This window comes from Mixophyes fleayi, chromosome 6 (genome assembly GCF_038048845.1).
Source record: "Mixophyes fleayi isolate aMixFle1 chromosome 6, aMixFle1.hap1, whole genome shotgun sequence".
Classification (NCBI taxonomy): Eukaryota; Metazoa; Chordata; class Amphibia; order Anura; family Limnodynastidae; genus Mixophyes; species Mixophyes fleayi.
In genome coordinates this window covers 179,783,818-179,809,431 of record NC_134407.1, presented here as the reverse complement: position 1 = coordinate 179,809,431, position 25,614 = coordinate 179,783,818, and the positions used below count along the sequence as shown (strand labels likewise).

The window sequence follows — 25,614 nt, the reverse complement described above, 5'->3', positions numbered from 1 at the left end:
AATTTAGGAGCCAGTCTGGCTACACGCCGTACAGTGGGAAGCTATGTTCTAGTAATAAAGAGTTCGAGAGTCGTGGTCCTATTGGTTTAGTTGCATGATCATCGATTCCCCCCCCCCCCTCTCCTCTCCACCATTCCCAGCACTTTATCAAACCAAATAATAACCTCACTTGGTTTCCTAGCTGTTTCCCATACCAAGACTATGAATCACGTTTAATACTAGTCCTTTAGCCCATGTCTTAGAGACATTCTCATTTCTGTACAAAACCAGGTGCTACTTGCTGCTGTAACATCACTCCTGTTTCACATGTATCTAACAATTAAGCCACTAGACGCATGTTAAATATAATTATAGTGCTGGTGTGAAGCAGCTTTCTGGTCAAGTACATGACAAATTACACTTTAAGACCAAACATCTAAATAGGAAAGATCTTGTTTGGATTGTATTGCATGTACATTTTCCTAGAACATATCCTGCAGAAAGCATTACGGTACTTTTCTGCCTGTTTGTACATGATGACGCAGCCATATTAAGTGACCTAATCATTTGGACGGCAATCTCAATGTTTGGTGATTGAGAGCGGTCATGATGAACTGTAAAACTAGGTGACACTGCTGTATATACGGAGACCAAGCGGGATTCCTCTTTACAGACAGGCTGCAGTGTCATCTTAATAAAAAGGAAATTGACATGAACAAGTAAAAAGGGGATATTTACTAGGCCAAAACATAGTATAGATTCCATTGTTTGGCCCAACCATCAAATTGACATATCTGTTCATTTTGGTCTGTGGTCAAATGAGTGTTTTGGCGTTATGCTGATTTTATGTTGGATCTATTTATTTTATTGATGCAGTTTACTTAAAATAGCTGAGCACTAAATATGTACATTACTATACTCGCCTGTACAATGGAGGCAGGTGCATCGAAAAAGGAAAAGTGTATTGTTCTGAGCAGGGCTCTAGACTATCTCATTGACATGTTTAGGATAGGGATCATTGGATAACTCTAAAACCCTCATATATGGAAAACATTTTTTTTTATTTTATTTTTGGGGGGGGGGGGGGGATTTTTTTAGTCTTTCATGGTTTATCTTAAGTACAACACATTTTTCTCAATGGTCTTTGTTTATATAGTGACTCTGATAGCCATACAGGAGTCTCAATAACCTCTTACAATCACAGGTGTCTGTTACACAGGGTTAAATGCCTGCAGGTTATATCTACGCCTGTTTTGTAGAAGGGATGAACCCACTGTAAGCACACAGTGGGTGGATCAGGTCAGGGCACAATGGAAATGCATTAAATTTCCATGTGAAAAGATACAGGAAACTCCATTTCCTATTTACAAATGAGAGATCAAGGTTGAAAAATAGGAATCATTTTTATAGTCGGTGAAACAGCCACGGGTCACTCCGGTTACCAAAGATAAACAAACTATTAAACGCTGTCTCTTGTAATTTTTTTTTTTTTTTTTTTTTAAATACTCTTTTGTATGGTAACAAGCTTGAGTGTTTCATTACATTTTAAACACATTTCAGGGATGGTGGAGTTTTTGTGAAGCAAATCTAGTTTTATTTCTTGGAGGAAAAGCCTACTGCTCGGATCATATAACAATAGTGTTAAATGTGTTTGAATATGTACATACATTTATTGTGCTTTGCCACAAGTGTACATTTTGTGGCATTGCATGTCATTTTTATTTGTGTGGTTTTTATTGTCCTAACTGTTTGTGTATTTTATTTTTCTGCTCCCACATACGTTGTAAGCTTTTTCTTTAGGTTACAAATGCTTCTTGCCATTTATAGTACTCTGGTGTATTTATGTGAACCGCTTAATTGTACTTGAGACTTAATTATTGTGTATCTCCTTGAATGAGAAGACATCACTCTTTCTTGCTGTCCTCACGGCCACTTTCAACTGTTTAAAACAAATTATTTTACTAAAACTTTATAATAATCCCTTTAAAATGTTGCATTTGGATCACTCATAATAATTACTGTCTGCATTTCTTTGGCATCTAATTGCATCTGCATAAAACAAAATGGTTTATATGATACTCCTGCCCCATTTTTTTATTTTTTTTTGTAAGATTATCTATTTTAAAATAAATATGCCTTACCATTTCTCCTCTAAACTTGGCCCTGAACCATTTTGAAGCCCCCCCCCCCCCCCCCACCCCTCCCCTCAGTATAGATCTGTTGCTTCCTATATCACTTTTCAGTACTGTGCCAACGTTCCAGCTTAAAATAGTTTCTGCTATCTGAGAATGGGGTTTGGGAATGCACCGGAAGTCACACTGCCAGTTCAGTGCTGGGTCTTCTACTAATGTTACTCAATAACCAGCAGACAATAATACTTCCTTCCCAAATGTCAGAGTGCAATATCTAACCTATTAACTGAGAGGCTAATTTTAGACTGGATCTTTGCGTTGCTCCTCATTTTTCCAGTTTAGGAAGTAATAGCCCACAACCATGTTACGAAGCAGATTAATAACAAACTAGGTTACATTTGATCGATTAATGTAATCATTGCACATTTTTAAAATATTTTCTCCAGGACTCGTCAGTGGGGGGAAAATGGTACGAACTGGGAGCAGATCATATAACGTGACCTTTCACCCCATACAAAACACTCTGTTCCTAAGCGTCCCACATTGCAGTTACTTCTGCTGAATGATTTGGGAAGTTTGGAAGCAGAGAGCTTGAAATACATTCGGTCGGTGTATATATTGATGAGAATGCAGCCTTTCAAATTCTACTCTGTGGTGTTAAGTCAACCGATTAAACTTTTACCTCTTTGGGAGAATGTTCTATATTCCTTTTTTAGAGGTGATAATTCTGGACAGATTACAAGAAAAAGACACTGGTTCATAAGTGATATCTAATTGTAGAGTCATTTGAAATCCCTGTAGAGGTTAAATATGCCTCGCCTCAAGAAGGGACTTTGGAAAATGTCACTTACATGGCAGGGACTAAAACAGCTAGTTGTCTTGCTGGGGTCAAGGTCATGACCTGAGGGATAATTATTGAGTGTGCAACCTTAGACGATGAACTCTGGCATGGTTAACGCTTTATAAAAGGCCTATCACTGGATGGGTCAACGTGAGGCTGAAAAGAAAAGCTTAATGGGGCAAATTTAAATATACCTTTTATTTGGGTGTGTGGTTTATTTCCCACATACATTATCTTTACTCAATTCCAATTTCTTCAAATGTTAATTCTAGTGTGTGTGGTTAGTTATGGGTTGTTTTTTTTGTTTGCTTTTTTACATATCTGTACAAATGTATAGTTGTTTTACTATGGGATTGACGCTGTGCTACGATTTTCATCCGCGTTGCACCTGTTATCTAATCAATTCAGAGATTATGCACTCCACTGGAGGGTGTGATGGGTGCACTCTGTGACCTGTATTAAATATCTTTGATCGTGTTTTATTGCTATATAAATGAGGAAGACTAGCGGATCAGCTTTCAATTTCATAGCTACAGATTATTGCTCGCTTTGGAAGTCCACTAATAATTCTCACTCTAATAGTAGAGAATTGTGCGTGTTCATCCCTGCCTGCAAGCCGCAGCACTTCATGTCTTTTGTACGCTTTGCTCCTGTTTTCATCTGCAAATGGGTATTTTTTATGTAGACTGTGCTCAGGATAATGCGGAATGTATGGGATAGGTTTTCATAAATGTGTTTGATATGCAAATTAAAATCCCAGAGCAGAGTCCAGGATGGACTACTCTGGCTGATTTACTTGCAGCAGTGTTCACAGGACAAAATTTAAGATGGGAGGGGAGGAGGGGGGGGGGGGGGGGGGGGGGGAGATCGCTACTTCCCATGATAGATGGAGAGAGCTGTTGCCTGTGACTTACGGACCTGTGACTTACGGGCATTTTTCAGTCGCATGCAAACAATTGCCACTATCTGCTATTTTGTCCGTTGTCTGCCATCTCTGTTGGTCAGTGGATTCTTGGACACAAGACCTTCCTATTAAATTTCTAAATTTATATTTTTGCTTTTTAAATTTTTATAGTTTTCTAATGGTCACACACCAGGCAATGATCAGGTTATTTGCTACCTATGTTTAGCACCGTGAAAAGTGACATTAATATGTATCCAATCTGGAGCCAACAACTGCAAATACCCCATTTATTCCTGTAATAAAATTAAAAACTGACTTGCATACATTTTGTTCCACATTGGAACAAGCCTATAAAGTTTTGTTTACACAAATGCACAACGATTGAGCAATGATTAAAAACAAAACACATTAATGTTCCTGATATATATCTTACAAAAGTGGTTATAATTGCTTTTATTTAGTTTTTTATTTTTTAGCTTTTTATTTTTTTTTATTTACATGTAATCAAATGTCTGCAGACACTTCTAGTTTGTAAATTTTGTTTTTTGTTTGTTTTTTTCAGCTCAAGTGCCAGATGGAGATGAACAGTTTCTGCAGGATCTGCAGTCTGAGAATCGTAAGTAACCTTTCTAATTCTTCCCAGTGTATAGTATTTGAGGGAGGGGAACCACAAATTACAAAGGAGATCAGATGGTACTTATTAATGCTTTGCTGCTTTAGATAGGTATTATCACAGTAAGTAAGTCAGGTTAACAATTTAAAGACCAGAGGAATGAGCATGCTGGATTGGGAGTGTCGCTGATCTGGGTGGAATGTTTTGTTTGCTGGTGACATTCTTTGTAACAATTTGCTGTATTTATGATTGTGGTGTTTGCATTTTTTCTTGCTTGTGGTGGGCGGAGGCAGGCAAATGTGAATTGCAATGCCTCACCTAGGGCTCCTGTTTATCTGGTGTCTGCTATACTTTAAATTTAAAATTGTGACGTCGGATGACTTGATAGTTTGCTGTCCCTAATGATCCCTGCTTGTACAGAATGCAGCCTTTTTAAGTTTATAGTTTAATTCAAAGGTTGATCATTGGTTCAACCCAAAAAAATGACGACTCTTGCTATAGGTAGTGGACAGTTAACACTTATTAGGGCTTGAAATTAGTTATATACAGTAGTTTGTAGTGTGATTAACTTTGCATAATTATTTTAAACTGTGTGAAGCAGCTTTAGTGTCATTGTTGCTTTTGCTGGCCAAGAACTGCAGACTATATTCCCCTTTGTATGTTATACCCGCCTCACTGTGTTCCATTCAAGAGGCTTATAAACAATACTGACTCCTCTTAGCTTGAAGGTAACGGTAAATGTATCCTTGGGTGACTACAAGACGTGTACTCTGTAGCTCATTCGTGTTTAATGCTTGATAAAGATTTGCAATCCCACTTAGCCACTAAGTGCAACAATCCTTTGCACCATGTACCAGCAGCCCCTTTAACTAGGCTGCCTCTGCTAATGTGTGTGTGATTCCATTAGAGGTCATTAGTGCTCTGTCTTTGTACACTTCTGAGTTCCCGCTCCTCACGTGGGTAGAGGACTTAGACGCTGCATTGACTGGATACTGGACACCAGCTGCAGGGTTGGCCTTTTCGGCACAGCTGTCAAGCTTTTAACCATGCTGATTTGATAAAGGGAGGAAAAAAAAAACTGTTCCATCTCCTTTCAGACTCTCACCTATATAATACTGGTTCTGTTTTCCCATACATTTCCACAGAGCCGTAACTTAGAATTCTAGTGCCTGGGGCGAGAAAGACAAATGCTGCCCCCTAGCCCTCAATTTTAACCAAATGTACCTAAAATATTCCTAAATTGCGCCCACCTTCAGCGTTGCGCCCCAGGCGATCGCCCCTGTCGCACAGCCCTAGTTACGGCCCTGCATTTCCATTGTATCGGTGGAAGCGAGGTGGATTTTATTTAAACGGGGTCCACCGCCCTCCCTTTTTTTTATCCTGTGTACCAGTAGTCTCTGGCAGTGAAGCTGTTAATAAAAAGGTGTGGGGCAGCCATCTCTATAAATAGTTGAGGTTTTTTTTTGTGAAAGAAGCTGTATGATAAAGGAGTGTGAAGCTCTGTCTGCACCCCGTGCCTTTCCCTCTGTTATGGATGCAGTCTTTTCAAAGAGTTTGTGTGTTGCTCCCATAACAGATTGTGTGGAGCTGTTTCGGAAGTGTCTGGTCTGGCCTGTGGGTGTGTCACGCTTAGACTTGTTCCTGAACAATGTGCAGCGCTTTGTGTGCCCTGGGTTTAACCCCTTGGTGGCCCTGTTGTACTGTCAGTTTTTTTTCAACTTTTTTGTTACTCTGCATCTTCGTGCTGGCTGCGAGAGTCCACCCCTTTGTCTAACTTCCTGTGTTTTTTAATTTCTAAATTAAAAACGCTGGCATGTAAAGGTTAAATCTATGTCAAACAGCTGCTACACCATGTTTGCTCTAAAGAATCCTCTATCTGAATGCAAAAAAAAAAAACCCACAAACAAAACTGCTTTACAAATAGATCGGATTGATGCTGTATAGCAAAGCTGTTTTTTTAGTATGCTGGGATTTGTTTCAAATTGTCTTGAGAGCACAGGCAGCCAAAGCCTGGTACATTGTGTTGTGCTACCTGAATAAATCCCTAGAGTAGCTTGCAACACAATTTTGTGTTTGTTTTTTAAATATTTGGGTTTTATTATTTTACTGCCTTTGCTTGCTGTCCTATAGTGTACAATGGGGAAGATTTAATGGTATCTTACAATGCAATGCATGAAGACTTTTACTTCAAGACTTGTGTGCTCTGGAAATGAGTGAATGTAATACATTGCATGCCACTGAGGCACTGCATTGAGAATCTGCTGTTAAGAAAAAAGCTGCAGTGCACATTTTCATGCAAGTTCAACTTTTAACACTAACTGTTCCAGAGTGCACAGCCTATGGTGCATAAACTTAGCTCTACATCTGTTTATATGTGCAGTGTGTGTGTGTACAATGCAGTACACGTAAAAATGTATTGGTTTTGATGACACGGGATTCTAGGACTCCTGTTCTCTACAGAACGAGAACAGTTTGTGGCATTTAACTGTATATGCTCCACTGATGCCACTATTTTCTATAAAATTGAAAGACTGCATCTATCTGCACTTTGTAGACAATGGGCACAAAAACTGCATCTCCCAGCACACACTGCCATTCAGAAATGTAATTGTAAACATGCTACAAGAAAGTTTTAGCTGTCTGGTGACTGATGTGAAAGTGAGCGCTGTCTCCAAGGTATTCTCCATCTCAGAAAAATATTCTTTATAATCCATGTTTCCCCACATATACCGGTTAGATGAGAATTCCTCCATTTGCACCCATATTGTTGCCTTAAATAGGATGGTTATCTATCCCCCTTCTTGGGGGTAAATTTTATCAACCTGCAGGTTTGAAAAAGTGGAGATGCTGCCTAAAGCAACCAATCAGATTCTAGTTATTTTAGTACATTCTACAAAATGAGAACTATGATCTGGTTGCTATAGGCAACATCTCTGCTTTTTCAAACCCACAGCTTGATAAATTTAACCCTTGATAGTGTGGTTACATAAAGAATGTCTCGAGAGGCTGTAAGCTTACCTGTGCTGCTGACAGCAACATTAATTGGGCAATGCTGATTTCCCAAAGTCCAAGATAATTGTGGGGGGACAATTGTATGTTTGGAGAACTCCTCTCCATACGCAGCATGTTTTCTCCAGAGATTTGATAACCCCCTATAGGTATACTTGCCTCCTTTTCTTACCCCGTCTGGCAGACACTGAAGTGTTTTAAAAGAGGTGGGTGCGACTGATGACTGCATTTGCACCATAAAGTCTGCAGTACATGTTGTATGATGATACTAATCGCAACCTCACACCCCTGACCATTCAGTGCTCACTGAGGTGGGTGGTGCACAATGACACAATTTGCATTTTTGTAACATCCATGCACTCCTTTCAGGCAGGTAAGCTGCCCTCCAGGAAAGTTGCCTACTTTTGGGAGTGCTTGAGGTCTCCCTAATTTGTGAGTCTTCTGGACATTCCAGAAGCGTTATCAATTATCTTTTTAAGTAAAATTTTAAATAAAAAAACACAAGTTGAAACAAAAACCAGTGTCCTGTGAAGTAGTATTGCTTCCTTATATCTGCACCTCCATTGGATTAAAACTCTGTGCATTCAACTATTCATTTTATAGCTAATTTACATGTGATAGCTGGTTGTGGCTCCTTTATCTGCCCATCCACCGTTTCATTTTCTAGATCTCTGGAGCAAGGTCTGGCTTCATGGCTGCTGTACAACATTTATAATAAAACCAACTTGTTTACTTTTAGCACGTTAAAACTGACCCCCTACACCAATCAATAGCAGTGCTAAATGAGTGTCTACTAAAGTCTTTTTAGTTAGTCCAGGCTAAAAAAAACCACACTGGAAATGGTTTAAAACCTTCCCAGTGGTTTTGATTGGTTGGCTGGCCCAACCACTCAATGTTCACTTGAATGATCTAGCACTGGACAGTGTTCCTGTTTTGGGGACGAGGGACCATTGATTTTTCTATAAACCCCCCCCCCCCCCCCCCCCCAACCCTCTCTTTACAATGATATCTGGAAATTTTGGGTCCACGACTGTTATTTAATATGAACTAAAGAGACATAATAGTCTACACAACACTACTTGGGCAAACTGTGATTCCTGCTAATGTGGAACTAAAAGAACAGCATACCAGCACTTGTAGTTCCATATCCATTCTAAAACCATATAATGCCAACAGATTCCACAACCCACCCCACACAGACGCCAGCTCCTTGCCCTGCTGCTGTCATCTGACACTGTTGCAGAGTGATTCTATTTTTTTTAGTCCATGATCTCTTCCTGCTAAGTAATCACACTTCTGCACATCAGCAAAAGTCCTTGTCGGAATCTTACAAACCCATTTAGTAACCAAGCAGAACTTGGTCATCACTGACTGTTACGTCCTAATAGGACTGCTGCGCTCTTCCGAACTATGAACATGGCACATCCATGAAAAAGGGGGGGCAGGTCTGTATGCCTGTCTTCCTGTTCATTGTATAACGTTCAGCCCCCACTCCATCTTCTCCATGCTAACCATCAAATCTCTTGCTGTGGGGTAGGGGAGCAGCTCCATTTGGGGCTACACCCAGGAAGTTAAATACTTCGAATATGAAGGGGAAATGTTAAATCATGCTACATATTATGACAAATTTTAATAATTTGTTAATGCCCCTTTAAATCTTTGACCTGGTCATCCATGTAAGCGTTGCACTATGTAACTTGTATGGCTGATTACTGTGCACTTAGAGAGAAAGTAGTCTAGCAGATGGATTTACCATTTTCTTTTATCTGCATTTGTTACTTAGTTAATTTTCTTTTAAGGGCTTATAAAATATTAATGCTGTAATAGAGAAATGGCTCTTAAATACTTAATTACAATGGGTTTTTTTTGTGTAAGTGACCTGAAAATACGAATGAATGGTTTATCTGCAAAAAGGCAGGTTTGTGCTGCCTACAGTCTATATGGGCATCCTAAACCCCAAGGTACATATTTAGCTATCAGATGTCATTCAGTCTGCATAGATGAAGTGTGTTATTTCCCTATGAATATCCTACCAACCTTGGGATGGGTTTTAAGGTGTAAGCACTTCCATCTCTAGGTGGTATGAGAGGGATTCTGCTAGAAGAGCAAATAAGCTGCTTTTTATACTGGGCCCACAATATAGTGGGACTTTCGATCGTGCCCAGGGTCGGATTAACCCTAGGGCTAACTGGGCTATAGCCCAGGGGCCTCGGGCATCCAGGGGGCCCTTCAAAGTCCTCAGAAGCATTATTGACCGGTCCGGGGCGGGGGCGCCCCCATCCCGATCAATGCTGCTGAGCACTGTCAGTGCAGTCCTCCGTCCCCGGCGCCGCTCAGTAATCTGCTTACTGAGGAGATCTTGCGAGAGTTCACGAACTCTCGCGAGATCTCCTCAGTAAGGAGCTTACAGCACGCCGCGGAAGGAGGACTGCACTGATATGATATGGGGGGCGGCGGGTGGCTCACATTGGGGGCCTCACGGGGGAATGGAGGCCCCCTTAGCCTAGGGGCCTCCATTCCCTTTATCCGGCCCTGATCGTGCCCCGTCAAAACCAACAAACTGAAATAAAACTATGCAATACATTTGTCAAATAATCCACACATCAGATATTTACACTTGTTCACTTTAAAAATCCCTATTGTATATTTGTGTGTCTCACCAAAATCTTAGGTCTGGCACTGTATAATGAACACTGTATCAACCAATGTTACAGCCATCCATACTCTACTTTGGTCCCTGGTATATCCTGGATCGCCACCTTTCACACTGGACCCATGTCTGCCCTGCGTTTTAAAGTTGAGACCCTCCAATAAGCTGCTTGGATCCAGGTCACATGACATGGGTAACCCCATTCACCCACACACAACCTGGGCTGTGAAAGGGGTATTGCTGACCATATTTCATTAACCTGTTTCATTTGTGGTGCAGACTGAGTATAATGTAAAATATGCACAACAATTTGGGATCAGGTTGCATAATTTTTTTTTATTTTTTTTTAAACCATTATAGGGGAGAAAAATTCACTTTTCCAGACACGCTAGTGGAAAATGATTTGGATTCTGTCTGGATTCTGAACGGTTATGTTTACACTTGCAGAATTTCCCTTTGACAGAATTTTGCACAATGCTGTTTAAAGGCAGCAATAATCTTAACACCATCTGTACCTGAAGGAAGTATTGTTGTCCCAAGTGAGCGATTTGCAACAGTTACACCATCCCATGATGCATGTCACATGGCTGCACTGGGACATGGGCAAACAAGCTGGGCGTGCTTTCTTAGAGAAAAGTGTCAGAAGGACCAATACATACGTCATTGCCTGGTGCCTAATTATATTAAATGTGCTTCCCTGGTCTCTGCTTGTGTCACATGAATCCCAGAGGAAAATGTGATGAAAAGAGGTTCATGCTAACATTGATGAGCGTAAAAATCTAAAGTTGTTGTATAAAAATTTCAGGAGCTTAAATATTGACGCTATAGCTGTAATTGATGGAGAGGTTTTTCTACATGTAGCAGACTTCCTGACTGTTATATCATTGAAGGACACTAGAGCAAACCTTAGTTAAGCTTAGTACAAATTCAGCCTTAAATAGAAATAAACAAATTGAGTATTAAATACATTCTTGATTACTCTCTCGGAATGTCCAGGAAACTCACAAATTTCAGAGAATCTAGTTATCAAGGACCCCGCCCCCTTCACAAGAAAGAGAAATGGGATTTGGGAGCGTGCTCTTGGACCTCCGTTACAGGATCTAGATTAGTATTTTGTCCATTAGTATTTTATTCAGAGGATCAAGAGGTTAGTAGCCAGACAAGCCTTAATCATCATAGAAGTTACTACTGAGGAAAACAAACCTACTAGGCTGAAAAGCTAATCAAATCCTATCTCATACTTGTCCACTTTCCCGAAATTTTTGGGAGTTCTAAATTCCACTTGGAACTTTGGGATCGATCGCAGGCCATTCTTCTGCATCCTTCCACCATGAAGCTCCTCTTACCCTACCCCCCCCCCCCCCCCCCCTCCTTGAACAGTCACTATTTTTCACTTGAATAACAATATCTGGACAAACAATTCCTCCTTTAGCATATCAGATGCGATTCCTACTATCTAGCTTATACAACTTAATATTTATTGAAAATCATATGTTTAAAGTATACTTCTTGAAGCACTACAATCCCTATTATGACATTTAGTGACCAGATCTGCTGAGACTGTATCGATCATTGGATATGTTTTCTATGTATCAGTGTCCCTGGAAAATATTTTAAAATGTTGACAGCTATACTATCAATCTGAATACACTAGTAAGCATTAAATCTAACAATCGCACCCAAGGCAAAATAAAGCGTCTCCTAATACTTAATAAATATCTTTGATCTTGCTTCTGTAAAGAATAATCTGGTAGTATCTGAGGTAAAAACATTTGTCATACGTTACCTGAAAGCACCTTAAAATCTCTTGTCCCTGTGCTTTTAGATGTAGGGTGGGTCTTCTAAAGACATGTCAGACTCCTTCAGAAGTACTTACAATTATTCCTGATAAGTGGGAAGTGCATTTTACAGCGTTTAGGATTACACCTGCTTATTTATAAAATGGTCAACTAGTTCTGTAAATGAGAAGCGAAATCGAAATTGCTGCTTTTGAGTCAATTTTCCAGCAAACTGGTTTATTTTGTTAATTTTACAATAACCAGAATGAAGACTTGGGCAAAACATTGCCTACAACCTATGGTCTGCTAGTTAGCATTGTTATAGGAGAAACTAGAATCAAGTCAAGATGTATATTTTTAAGTGCACTTATAGGTTATGACTGTAAAAGGTATATTTGTTTACAAGCAGCATATGTTTTTCATATAGGGGTTTTTTTTTGTTTTGTTTTTTTTGCAGTGAGAACCTAATAATACTTTGAGAGGGTTCGCTGGTTGGGTTATAGTCCATTAGAGAACCAGTGTTCAAGCAGATTATTTGTTTGTTTTTTCCAGTTGCTTTTCACAGCCCTCCAGTGAAAATAAAAAAGGAACAGCCAAGCTCTTGTTCAGACCCCAGCCTTTCGTGCAGCCAGAAACAACAATTTCAATATCGTAATGGGGAGCAGTGCCTTTATGCCAGGTCAGTACATTTTGCTCTGTATTGTCATCTGTCATTCACTAGTCTCGGGTTGTACAGTAGATTATGGACTTGTGTCTAAACGGTTTCTTTGTCTGCAGTGCCTATGACCAAACAAGACCAGTTGGCATCAAGTCCCCAAACCAAGGTGCTCAGGTGTCTCCCCTCCATCACTTTTCCAGACAGGACCGGGGATTTGTCAGTCCACAGGGCTCGTCGCAGCCTGTTCAGCCTGGAGGATATCTCATGGAACATGGGTAAGCGTTTTGGTAAACTATAAGATCTTTACTAGAAATGCCATCCGGATCAAATGAGGAGTACTCAAATGCAGGCAATTCACACGCTCTTAAATTAGCTCTCATCACAATAGTTTTTTGGTTTTTTTTTTGGATACTCAATGTGCTAAAACAGATTTTATTATATGGTGCAGACATCCCAAATTTAAATCATTAAAATCATTACCCCCTAAAGTCATTTTAAGAGGGCATCTATGGGTTCTCCCCACCCTCTCGTTAACCTTGATTTCCCTGGCATAGGCAAACCGAGGGGGGATTTCCTAGTGCCTGGACACCCCCTCCAAGCCTGGGGCACTGTATAATTGAGGTGGCTGGACCCTGCCTCTGCTTGAAAAGGGAGAGCTTTGTGCACCTAACAGTAGTGCATGCAGCATTGCCCTTGTATATTATAGGGATAGGAAGAGTTGGAGAGCAGCCAAGCGCTGTCTAATATTAGTCGCACCACCATGCATGCTGGTCACACCCACTGGTGGCGTGGTGTGGAAACCCCCCTCTACAAATCCTGCATTTGTCCCTGCCTGGGACGCCTTTTGAATTGCAGGTGCACGTGGCCTATGGAATGGCCTACATGTTTAATGGTACTTGTCCAAAACTATGGAAAACCATAAGATACACTAACCAATAAAAAAACTCTCTAGTAGGTAATCTAACCATAGAGATGTTGGGTAGGCCATTGTGTTACATAAATTATTTGGTTTAAAGGACTAGCGTTTTTTTGTTTTTTTTTGTGTGTTTAAATGTTTATTTAAAAGTAGAGTTAACCTGTAATATTGTCCATAGTATCATTTGCATACAGACTGCAAGACTTTCCATCCTTTCTATTTTAATTTTTCCTTCACTGAAATGTAATCATCTCTTGGAATATTGTTACTATTTGTGCTTGAATGTCTGGTATTTCCCTCTAGTCAACGCAATCTCATGATTTTACTAGCATTACTCAACTAGCAGGGTTGTATTACACTTGCCAGTGGTCTGTAAATTGTCAAGCTACATCTTCCATAATCCTCTGCCAGCCACTGGCTGCCTGAGAATCTTTGGAATTGTATTTCAAGAACCGTTGAAGGTGTCATTGGCTAAAGTAAGTGATAAAGGTTATATTAAGGTATACTTCAGAATAATGTACTTTGTTGGGATTGAATGAACTTGCATTGCGTGTTTTTTTTTTTGTGTTTTTTTTTTTTTTTTTGTTTTGTTGTTTCTTGTTTTTTTTTATTTTAAAACCATTACTACCATTTACCATTATTCGATAATCCTCAGGACACGGTACCAACAGCAGCTACCAGAGATGTGCCACTCCTTTCCATCTACACAGAACATGAGTAGGGAGTCTTCAGCAGCCAACTACCAACGCCAGGTATCTGAGCCCTGTCTCCAGTACCCACAACAAGGCTTCAAACAGGAGTACCATGACCCCATGTATGAGCAGGCAAACCATATTGGTACCAGCAGAGCTCACAGATACCCATCCAGTGTGATAATCAAACAGGAACAGACAGACTATGCATATGATTCAGGTAGGACAACTTGTATTGCCTTTTTGGAATGCTCTTTTTCTTTTAAGTTTAATAAAGCTGCAGCCAGTTTGAAAAATGATATATAGTTCAGACAGACATGAGAATATTATCAGATTCCTTTTGCTTGTGGTGATCTGTGTAAATGGCGCATTACAATGTTACTTTCAGATGAATAACTTATTGGTTCGTATGTGCCCTCATGCAACCTTTATCAAATACACAGCATTTACTTCATGTTTCTTTGACTGATTATACAAGAACACATGACCAAAAACCACTTATTTTTGTTACCTTTTTATAATGTCACATCTTTGCAGTACTTTGTTTTGTGTTGGGTACAATTATTTTTTGAGCATCTTTTATGCTGAATCCCAGGAAGCCAAAACTATTGTATAAATATGTGGCTAAAATGACCAACTGGAGGTAAAAGCAAAAAGCATTTAGTTAGAGTTGCAGGAGGTGGAAAGTCCATTTCAAAAGTAACTTGAGTGTTTTTTTTTTTTTTGTTTGTTTTTTTTACATTAAATGCTCTTGGGCATGCTTTATAGGTATGTGACCGCTTGTGGGATTTTCAGAACTTCCAGACCATACATGTTTAGCAATAGCAACCACCAGCTAACAGCATTTTTGGCCTCTTACAATAAAGATTCAAACAGATGCATTTGTAGTGCTCGTGGGCCACAAGGCTACAGATTTTGGGCCAATTTGATGAATTTTTAATGAAATTACCTTTTATGTGTTTGATCTTTAATCTTTTGTTTTTAAACAAGTGACATAATATAGAGCTTTTATGTCGTAAATGACTTGGGTCATCATCACCATTTATTTATATAGCGCCACAAATTCTGCAGCGCTGTACAGAGAACTCATTCACATCAGTCCCTGCCCATTGGGGCTTACAGTCTAAATTCCCTAACGCGCGCACACAGACAGGCAAGGGTCAACTTGTCAGCAGCCAATTAACCTACCAGTATGTTTCTGGAGTGTGGGAGGAAACCCACACAAACACGGGGAGAACATACAAACTCCTCACAGATAAGGCCATGGTTGGGAATTGAGCTTATGAACCCAGTGCTGTAAGTCAGAAGTGCTAACCACTATGCCACCGTGCTGCTCAGTTATAGTTATAAACTCTTATTTAGGCACATGTAGGAAATAGTAAAGATATATGAAATAACTGGGTGCATATTCTTATTTAAATATATCCTTCACGTTCCCCTTCAGTTTTCTACCATGTTAGAAGGGAGGTATTCCTCTAAGCAGGCATTGGTTGAGTGACTGCTTTGCAGGCTTGCTGTGCAGAAATGAAAGTTTGGATTGGATGTTCATACATAGGGGTAGAGCCAGTAATATCACAGCAACTTTTTGACCTTTATCACATCCCATGAGGATATGTATTAAAGAAGTGGGAGACGTTGCCTCTGTCTGTAGTGGAGTAGGGAAGAATTGCTTTACTTTTTTCCAGAGGTGCTGTGGAATTGCAGGGTAACACTAAATAGTTGGTTCATAAATTTACATTTTAGGGGTTAAATGCCACTTTTTTTTTTTTTGTGGTCCTTTTTTAAATACTTGTCTGTCTGTCCTTGTATTCTTTCTGCCTCACTGCAGTCTGTCTGCTAATGAGCTAACGTCTGTCTGTTCCATACAACACAGCGTCGCCACAGAAGATGGAATGTAAATGAAACGGCTTGTTTCAGGCACCTATATGAATTAGAGTGAGTTAGAAAAACTCATAAGAGAGGCTGGCCGTGAAATGACACAGCTAGACCTGTCAGAAACCTGGTTTGTGTTTAGAAATTTGAGTTTTAATTTCCTCTGCTTTTCTTGGCTTTTTGAAAGCTTGGGTAGTATTTAACTGAATAAATGGTTTTTATATTTTATGTATAGTGATACTTTCTATGTTTTTAGGTCTAGTAATGTTTGGTAGTGATCTATGTAATAGTGGCGGGTCTGTATTCTGAGAGTGACCCTTTAACCACAGCAGGAGAGCGTCAGGTTGTCTAAACTAAAGGTCTCGGCAGACGTTGCCAACCTTTGGGGGATTTAATACCCAGTAGTAATCAGAGCCATGCAAATCATGCCTTACATGTCCTTTCTGCAGATATGTAATAACTGAATCTTAATAGCATAGAAATTAACAAATACAAAGCCATATATTCAACTTGTAGACTGTTTATGTATTCTTAGATCTCATTTGTGTAAGATAAGAATTGATGGCATTGATCCATAATAGGTGCTATAATAACTGCCCCAATTGGCTTATTTGTACAGAATCTATGGCTATAGTGTTGACACCTAAAGCTGGGTACACACTACAGAAATTTTAACCAACTTTTTATGCCGAGCGATTTTACATGTGATCGATGGTCCGATTGCTCGGTCCATGGACTGCATACACACTAGCCTTGTTTAGGACGATAAAGGGAAGAGCGGACGTCCCTTTAGCAACTTTTTACAGCCATGTTGTCATGAGCAGTGACTGTAATTTCGTACTCACTGTTGTGGATCGGTCGGAAGTTTAATATTTTCGTTCCAATCTCGTTTCTGTTGTGTAGTGTGTATAAACGGTACGACCAACCAAATGAGGCGACAATCGTCCATTTGGGCAGACTTTCAAACATTGTGTCACTGCGCACACTGACCCGACTTTTGAACGAACAGTCGTATGTCGGCTGATTTAGCCGATTATTGGATGAAAACTGTGTAGTGTGTACCCAGCTTAAGGAAGCTACATGAGTTGGATATAACCGTACATAGGACACATAATTGTAATGTATGGAGTCTATTATCCAAATTGCTTGGGACTTGAGGGTTTTTACTACATAACGTGTTTTTTTTCATTTAACTGTGGAGCACATTGTCTTCCATATACTGAATTACATTTGATACTGACGCATGCTGTTCCACCCTGCCTCTGGTATTCCCCTCAGTAAATTATATAGCAGTGCACCACTTTTAGTATGAAGGATTCTGATTGTCTGTGTACAGAAGCTGTTGTTTACTATCTTTCTTTTGGAACTGTCTGATATGGGGCTTCCGAAAAAGGGATTCTATAGGTTTATTTGTGTGTATTTAAATTGTGTGAATGTCCAGGACCGAATTGTCTGCATTATGTGGGGTGGTAAAAAAAAAAATTAGCCTGCTGAACCATTTAAAAAAGAAACCAGAGAAGATGTCTGTAACTTCTGCAGAAACTTTCTCTGGCTGCACTTACTGTCTTGTGACCTTGCAATTTCAAGCTGCAGATTTTCTGCATCCTCTAACGGGGATTGCATTGCGACCTTGAAGTGTAGCTGGCTCCCTCCCACCTGCCTGCCAGTCACAAACACGCATACATGGGCTCCTCACTCTCTGAATGGAGTCAGAGGAATTTCATTCACAAAATGGAGGACGAGAGAAAGACGAGAAGTCCCTGTAGGCCTGATCTGGTGCCGGCTTACACAGCCCGGCTGCCTTTTCATAGGTGGCTGACATCATACCAGAAATATGGGCTGTCTTGCGGTAACACTATCTGTTACTGTATTTCTGCCCAAGGCTATTAAGGCGCTGGGAAACAAAAACATCCCTGCTATAGAGGTTTCAAATACACGGCTGACAGAACCAAACTTGCAGCCTTAACATTTGCACTTAAAGGAGCAGTTCTGAGAACAAGCAGACAAAGGGGCTGCTTAATATTCTTCAGCTAGAGCAGAACTATAAACTACTGTAAGAACCCTGCTCAAGGGTCATATAACTTATCCCAGGTAGTGCTTGATACTTTTTTGTATTCAATTTTTTTTTTATAATTTTTTTATTTTATTTTGAACAGTCTCTGACAGTTACCTATTTGTATTGTAACTGTGCGGTGTTCACAAAAACACACTGCAACAACCACGTTCAACCACACACTACATTTTTTTATATTTTCCATGTAGAATTGGGATTTAAAGGGTTTTCAAATTAAAAGCCACTTCCTATCGACCATAATGGTAAATGACTATTTACAGATGGAGCATATTTAAGATAATGCATCTTGAAACCAACAAGATCCCTGTTTCGTATTAGCCCTACCTACTTTATAGTGTGAGTGGGGCATGTCAGACGGAGCCTGGCACAATGTGTGCACAATGCAACGAGTGCCATGCCTTTTGCCTCAAATAATGTGCACCATCTGTATTTGTACTAGCCTAGTCCGCGATCTAGCGGATTGCGCACACTGCACAACTCTACCTGCTGCCAGCCTTTTAAACAAGTCCTATCTCTGCTGCTCACTCGCCTCCCTAATATACTGTACTGTTCCATATGTGACACCTAGTACTGTAATGCACTATGGGATATTGCACAATACAGGCAGGAGAACTGCATGAAACAAGTCTGCAGACAACGAAAACCATGCAGTGTGGGAGTACAGAGATCAGTGTGTGCACGTTGCTTGATTGTAGGCTACATGAGCACTTAGCACTGTATATGTGACCAGAACCAGCGCTCTTCTGTTTTTTTTTAGTTTACTGGGTGAGCACCAATTTACTCTTGTGGGGGCTTTTTAATTTGCTGTGGGGGCATGAGCAATAATTGTGTTTTTAGCGGCAGAACTTCAAGTTAAACTGGGGTACAGTGGCTTCTTATATCTGCTTTCAGATTAATCTAGAACACAGTACTTGGACAATGACATAACTTTAGAAGTTTTAAATAAAAGAAATAAATAAGTCAGTGGTTATAAACAGCTGGGACCTCAAATAGCATAAACTCCGAAGGTAACAGTAACGGAAGCAGTACTAGGTTTTTCAGATGTGTTTACAGTATATTCCTAAATTGATTTGGTCTAATATAAACCTGCAGCACATCTGGTTAATTAACTTGTTTGCCATGTATATTTTCAGGAAGCTCAACATTACTCTACACTTCCTTTATTTTCTATTATATTATAAGAAACTGTGGTTTTATTTGGTTTGTGGTGGCTTTTCTTTTTTTTTTTTTTTTTTTTTTTTAAAGTGTATTAGAATCTTTTTGAATGTGCAGTTAAAATAAAAAAATCTTGCTTTCTACAGATGTTCCTGGGTGTCAGTCAGTGTACAGGAATGTGGACAACTACCCAAACATGGATGGTAATTTGTGTGTAATTTGTTCTAAGCATCGATTTGCTGCCTTTCAGTATTAGGCTGTCCGGCCAGCAGAAGTTGGTTGATTATGTTGTCTTCAGCTGATCATGTAAAGTTGTCTAAAATCCATTTTTGTTTATCTTCCCTTACAGGTTATGGCTATGAGAAGCCCATGAGAACCTTCACTGACGACGCCTGTGTTGTGCCAGAAAAGTTCGAAGGTCAGTATGTACTTTAATTTTAGTATTATCTAAGTACATTGGTTTAAATATGTAGCTTTCACATAGGGCATCATATTGTTTAGGAGCAAATAAGTCTTAAATAAAGCTGGCTGGAAATTGGCAGTGCGAAGTATTAAGTACCAATTGCAATCATTCTAATATGGATCTTCAGAAGGGTGTAACCCAGTAAATTCCAAAATTTTTCAGTTAAGGGCACCCTTAGGGTCTCAAATTTTTTCAAGGCCCCCCCTAAGCCAAAATAATTACCAAGTAGTCCCCCGTCCTGCTTACCACTGGCCCTGGCCGAGGCACCCCTGTGATATCTCCTAGGCGCACAGTTTGGGAACCACTGGAGTAACCTGTTTTTATCAAAGGTGAATGTTTTCTGAATTGACCTTGCCTTTGTTGGGATTGCAGCAGGAGATATTAAACAGGAAGTTGGAACCTACAGAGATGGCCCTCCTTACCAAAGACGAGGATCTTTACAGCTGTGGCAGTTCCTGGTGGCTTTGCTGGATGATCCCTCAAATTCCAACTTCATTGCTTGGACTGGCAGAGGCATGGAATTCAAGCTGATAGAACCTGAAGAGGTGAGATCAGTGGTTAGCTGAGCTGCGGTCACTTCATGGTGTTCTGTAGTAGTTGTGTAGTTTTGTGTTTATAGTGTACGGGTTTACCTTTAATCTTTTATACTTTGACAACCTGTATTGTATGTGTGAACGGTACTCAGTGTTTCCCAATGCAAGGTGTGGCACTGAAGTTGATGGGTCATGATGGCTTTTCTGGCACAGAACTTTGAGACTCCTGCAGCTTTGCTTACTGTGACTGGTATGTTGGACTTGATTGGTCGGATCTCGCCATGGCCAGTGGAACCTCATATACTGGAGGGTGAATTTTCCCATAAGATATCTATTTATTTTTATCTTTTTTATTTTTTTTGTTTTTTCTCTATTTTAATATGGAAGATGTGGGAAGAGACTATGAAGACACTGCCATGCGTTGTGCAAACTGTTGCACGAGGACATTGCAGCTGCAAAAGACTTATAGGCAGTGCTGCAATGAAGTAAAACTCACATTCTTGCCAATGAAAGGGATCATCCGTAATCATTTACCGAGATGTCATTGCTTTTTTTTTTTTTTTTTTTTTTCTCAGGTGCTAAATATTCATTGGTTACAAAGACAACGGTTTAAGTCAAGTTTTTTGAACATATTTCTAATCTTATTGTGGCTTTATACTTGGTGGTACCATGGCCATTGTGGAGTCAGCCATTTGGTTGGCTGCACTAAATTAAATGGAATCTATCAAATACTAGTTCACTAGATCTTGATGAATTTATAGGCATTGGTTAATCCCAAAAAGTGGCTGCTATACTGTGTAGGCCATGGGCCCATTTTAATGATGCATTTTGGAAACAGTGATTTTGTCTCTTTTTGATAAAGCATTTGCTTCAGTATTTTTCCCACACGTTCTTTTCCAACAATTGCCTGGTGAGGAGGATGGCAATTTCATAATGACTTTAATTAGCTGCACTAATTTTAACATTTTTCTGCATATAGTAATTTGCACTATTCATAAGATATTCATAAAAAATCCTATAATAAATAAGATACGTTTTTTTATTAATTTCTAGACCGAATAAGTGTTGAAGTATAACTGTGCCTCAGGTTATTCTATTCTAAACCGTACACAGAGAACCACTTAATCTGTATGTGACATGGGCTGGACACTGCTAATAAAGTAGCAAGTGATTTTATGACTTCGAGATGCACATTTTAAAGTCTGTTTTAATAACTGCAAATTACAACTTGGAATTAGTCTTGGAGTCTGATCAGTCTTCCTGGAGCCGACTTAAATAAGCACAGTGCTTGTTTCTTTTTTTTCTTTTGTGATGCTTCATGCTAAAGTGAAGGGTGGAATAATTGGCTTACTTGTGTGGATTTTACTGCTAATACCACCACAATGGAACATTATAAACAAACCATTTTTGCCCATTAATTTAGTAACAGGAGTCCATTATATTAACTTTTACCTGTTTTAATTGCCAGGATAGGGAAAGTAAAATAAGTTTTCTGCCCTGAATATCCAGTTACGTATAAAATGTTTGTTTCTAGGCTATGCAAACCTCTGCTGCCCTTAAAGTGACCTGTCTCCTAAACGCAGTGGAGGCTTCCATTTTGTGGAGTGAACCATTATTCAGTCTATCAGTTTGCATTCATTCAGATCCAATCACACCACTGGGTCACTGCCTGACTAAGCGTCATAAGACCTGACATATGCATACGATACTGGTTCCTAGTGAATTGATGGGCTACAAGCTCATAAATATTTAAGCCCACAAAATGGCTACCCCCTGTGTATAGGCAACACTGTATTTGAGATGGAAAAAAAAACTTAATCTCTCGCTTTAAATATATTTTTTTTGTTCCTGCAATGGCACTTTTAAATTTGTTTTTATTACTTGTCCTCTAGGTGCATTGTTCCCTTTTAGTAATAAATGATACTTGATGTTTCCTGGCAGTTCACTTATTGACAAATTCCCAATATAAATAATTTGTTTTTTGTCTGTTAAATATTTATAAGTTGGATTTCATTGGAAAGTAAACATGGCAAATTTTAACTTTTTTTTTTTTTATCTGTAAATATTTCAAATGGTGAAAGTAAAACTTGCTGTAATCCATAGCAACCAATCAGAATGTCATCTTAGTCTGACAGCAATGGACGAATATCGGATTGGTTGCTTTGGGAGACTTGACCGTCTTGAACTTGTTTATGAACCCCTTTAGATCAAATAATTCCCAAAATATTGTCACAAGTTGAAGCAGAAAGTGGAAGTAATTTGTACTTTTAAAATGGTGGTAAATGTACGACTTATTTTCTAGAATTATATATGTCTGCATAGAGAGGATTTTAATGCAGCACCAGAAAGGAAATTGCTCCCACATCTTGGGTTGAGACCCATAAGTTAAGAACAGATTTACATATAGTTTTCATTAATAAGTAGCAGAGTATATTCATTGTAAGCTTTGACACTGTTCCTTCATATTAGTGTTCTCACAAAATGTTCTCTATTCTGTATATATCTGCCCCTGCACTTTTTGTTTAGGCAATTGTACTAGTTCTTTTTCCGTGTCTGTCACGGCTTTGTGAGCTTGTGCAGTGTATTATATATTAGACCATTTTAAAAGTATGAAAGAGAAATATTTTGTCTAGTTAACCCCTAATTTGATTTTCAGGTTATAACTTCTTTTTTTTTTTTTTTTTTTTTTTTTATAGTTTTTTTGACATTTGTGACTTATTTTTGCAGGTTGCCAGACTCTGGGGCATGCAGAAAAACCGGCCAGCCATGAACTACGACAAGCTGAGCAGGTCTCTACGCTATTACTATGAGAAGGGAATCATGCAGAAAGTAAGTGAATTCCAAATCCAAGGGACTATGGTAGAGAGGAGCAGACTGTCTCACAGAGGTGTGAAGTCTTTTCAGTACCATTTCGATGTCCCTGTTGTGTGGATTGTAATTCTGCCCTGAATTTGAAGATTTGAAACTATACAGAATAAATAGAGCAGGGGGATGACAGTCAATTCATTCTGCGGTCTGTTGGGTGTAGGAGTGGGAACATTTGAGTCCAATTTTTTTTTTTCTTTTTTCTGGCGGAACCTGCCAAATTGTGCATCTAAATACAGAATGAAGCAAATAGTTCATGAAAATCTTGTTCATCTCCACTCTACACTGATTTAGTGCTTGTTTTGTGTGAGACTCTGTAATGAGAGCAAACGGCACATTTAGCAACGGACCCTAATTAACATTTTTAACCTACTGAATATAGTGCTGTCATAAAGTGGGTTTTAAAAGACAACCACACTTTAAAATAGGTAAGCTTTTAAGGAGTTTTTTTTTTTTTTGTTTTTTTGTATATCTGTCTCTCAACTGGCCGACTTTACTCACTATGCTAATGTCTTTTTAGGTGGCTGGCGAGCGCTACGTCTACAAGTTTGTGTGTGAACCTGAAGCTCTCTTTTCCTTGGCTTTTCCTGACAATCAACGTCCTGCCTTGAAATCAGAGTTTGACCGACAGATCAGCGAAGAAGACACTGTCCCTTTGTCACACCTGGATGAAGGTGGCATGTACCTTCAGGACGTGGGAACTGTCCCTTCCCAAAACTACAAAGGCAGCTACAATTACTAGAAATAGCTGCCATGTAATCATGTATATATGGGTACATTTTGTTAGCAATCATCATATGAATGTAGATGCTTTTTCGTTCATGTTTTTAATGCAAGAACCTGGTGTTTTAAACAACATGGACTTTAGCGGGTAGGTGCTGAAGACGACCACTGTTAGTTTTTGAAACCCAGGTTGTATTTGGGCGTTTGTAACATGGCCTTTTCCAGATACACTCCTTGGCTGTGGTGTATTTGAGCACCAGATTTTAGATTTCTCTTAATACAGCTAAGCTTACGAATGGTTGATTAATTCAGGAAATGCATGTTCTCCAGCATCAAGCGTTGAAGACACAATCCTTTCCTTCAGACTTTTTATTTTATTTTTTTAAAGAGACCTTTTCAGCGGCATTTATTTTGTAGGGAAGGATTTTGTTGAGTGGATTTCAACTAAGACGGCATCAAACCAGTGCAATAATCTTGGAATCTACCAAATGCTAATGTTTTCTGCCTTTTTGAAATTAAAACAGTTTGAAGGAATCTTGGCTTACTTTTCCTTTTTGTGTTGTCTTTCATGTGACTTTCTATATGTCCCTGCTTTCATTTTGGTCTATGAACAAATACTGGAACTCTAGGAAGTAACTGATGCGTAACACTGGTTTGTTGGCTAATATTTCTTGATGACCCTTTTCAGCTTTTTTAGTCTATTTTAAGGTGGTACTAAAAAAATGTTAGACAGGTTAGCCAAACCTAAATACATATGGACCCCAGAGCAAAAACATCAAGCCTAAAACACTGTACTCTGCAGCTACTTTCCATTGGTGCTGCAGGTAAAACTGTTGGTTAAAATATTGTATAAAAGAGGTAAAGAAGGCAAGGAGCAGTGACTTTTCCATAGCCTATCCGATACGATGGAAAGCCAAAATCTGGTGGATTGTTGAGAATTAGTGCTTTAAACAATTGTAAAAAAAATTAAAAATACAAAAGGAAGACATCTGTACATGCTATCGCCAAAATGTTCACTTTGTACAATTTTGTTTGTTTTGTGGGGGAGTGCTCCCTGTTTTTGTATTTTTTTAAATTTTGAAATTACTAATCTATACTATCATTACTGTTGCATCAAGTCTTTGATTTTACTGTGTGATCAACTTTAAAAAGTGGGTGTGGTGACAGCTTTAGGTATCTAAAACTGTGGCGGTGTCTAGGTGAAATGGGGGGGACGGATGGACCTCACACACTGATTGCTGATGGATATTGTGTAATATATTTTATTAAAGACTTCTACATGAAACTGATGTAAAACAATGTTCTTTGCTACATAAAAACGTGGTGATGTTTTTATCTACTTCTTGTCAGGTGAGCTTTGCTGTGATAGGACTTATAAATGCCCTGTGGATATGATGCCCATGCATTGTGTGCTCGTAGCTTTGTGTTTCCAAGCGCAGTAACAATGATTCAACATTGGGGTTGCTATAGAATCCTGGTACTGATGTCACTTCCAGCTTGGCCATATTGGTGCAAAGTATATTCTTTTGCAGATAAGTTATGTAACGGGATAGGCACACAAAGGGTGACCAAATTTGATTGATTTAGCTAGAGGACTGGTCAAGGGTGTGCAGGGCCTGATTAAGGGTTCTGGCTGCACTAGGTCACTACACCCATAGTGCCAGCCTTCCTTCCCTCACCCCCTTCAAATCATTAAAGGAAAATTCAGAGGTATTATCCAGCAAACAAATTTAGACCATAGACCATCTTACCTGTTG

General features: G+C 39.3%; 1 protein-coding gene across 3 annotated transcripts in view; it reads left to right on the top strand.

The window, feature by feature from the left end:
• ETV4 (ETS variant transcription factor 4) overlaps window positions 1–24,391 on the top strand; it is a 56,530-nt gene extending 32,139 nt beyond the window's left edge. For all 3 annotated transcript variants that reach the window (XM_075177437.1, XM_075177436.1, XM_075177438.1), the window contains exons 5-13: window positions 4,419–4,472; window positions 12,459–12,585; window positions 12,684–12,839; window positions 14,136–14,392; window positions 19,420–19,476; window positions 19,623–19,691; window positions 20,109–20,281; window positions 22,997–23,098; window positions 23,655–24,391. In XM_075177437.1, the coding sequence (XP_075033538.1) occupies window positions 4,419–4,472; window positions 12,459–12,585; window positions 12,684–12,839; window positions 14,136–14,392; window positions 19,420–19,476; window positions 19,623–19,691; window positions 20,109–20,281; window positions 22,997–23,098; window positions 23,655–23,876 (1,217 nt within the window). In that variant the 3' untranslated portion in view covers window positions 23,877–24,391. The remainder of the gene's footprint in view (window positions 1–4,418; window positions 4,473–12,458; window positions 12,586–12,683; window positions 12,840–14,135; window positions 14,393–19,419; window positions 19,477–19,622; window positions 19,692–20,108; window positions 20,282–22,996; window positions 23,099–23,654) is intronic.
• Window positions 24,392–25,614: the final 1,223 nt, after the last annotated feature.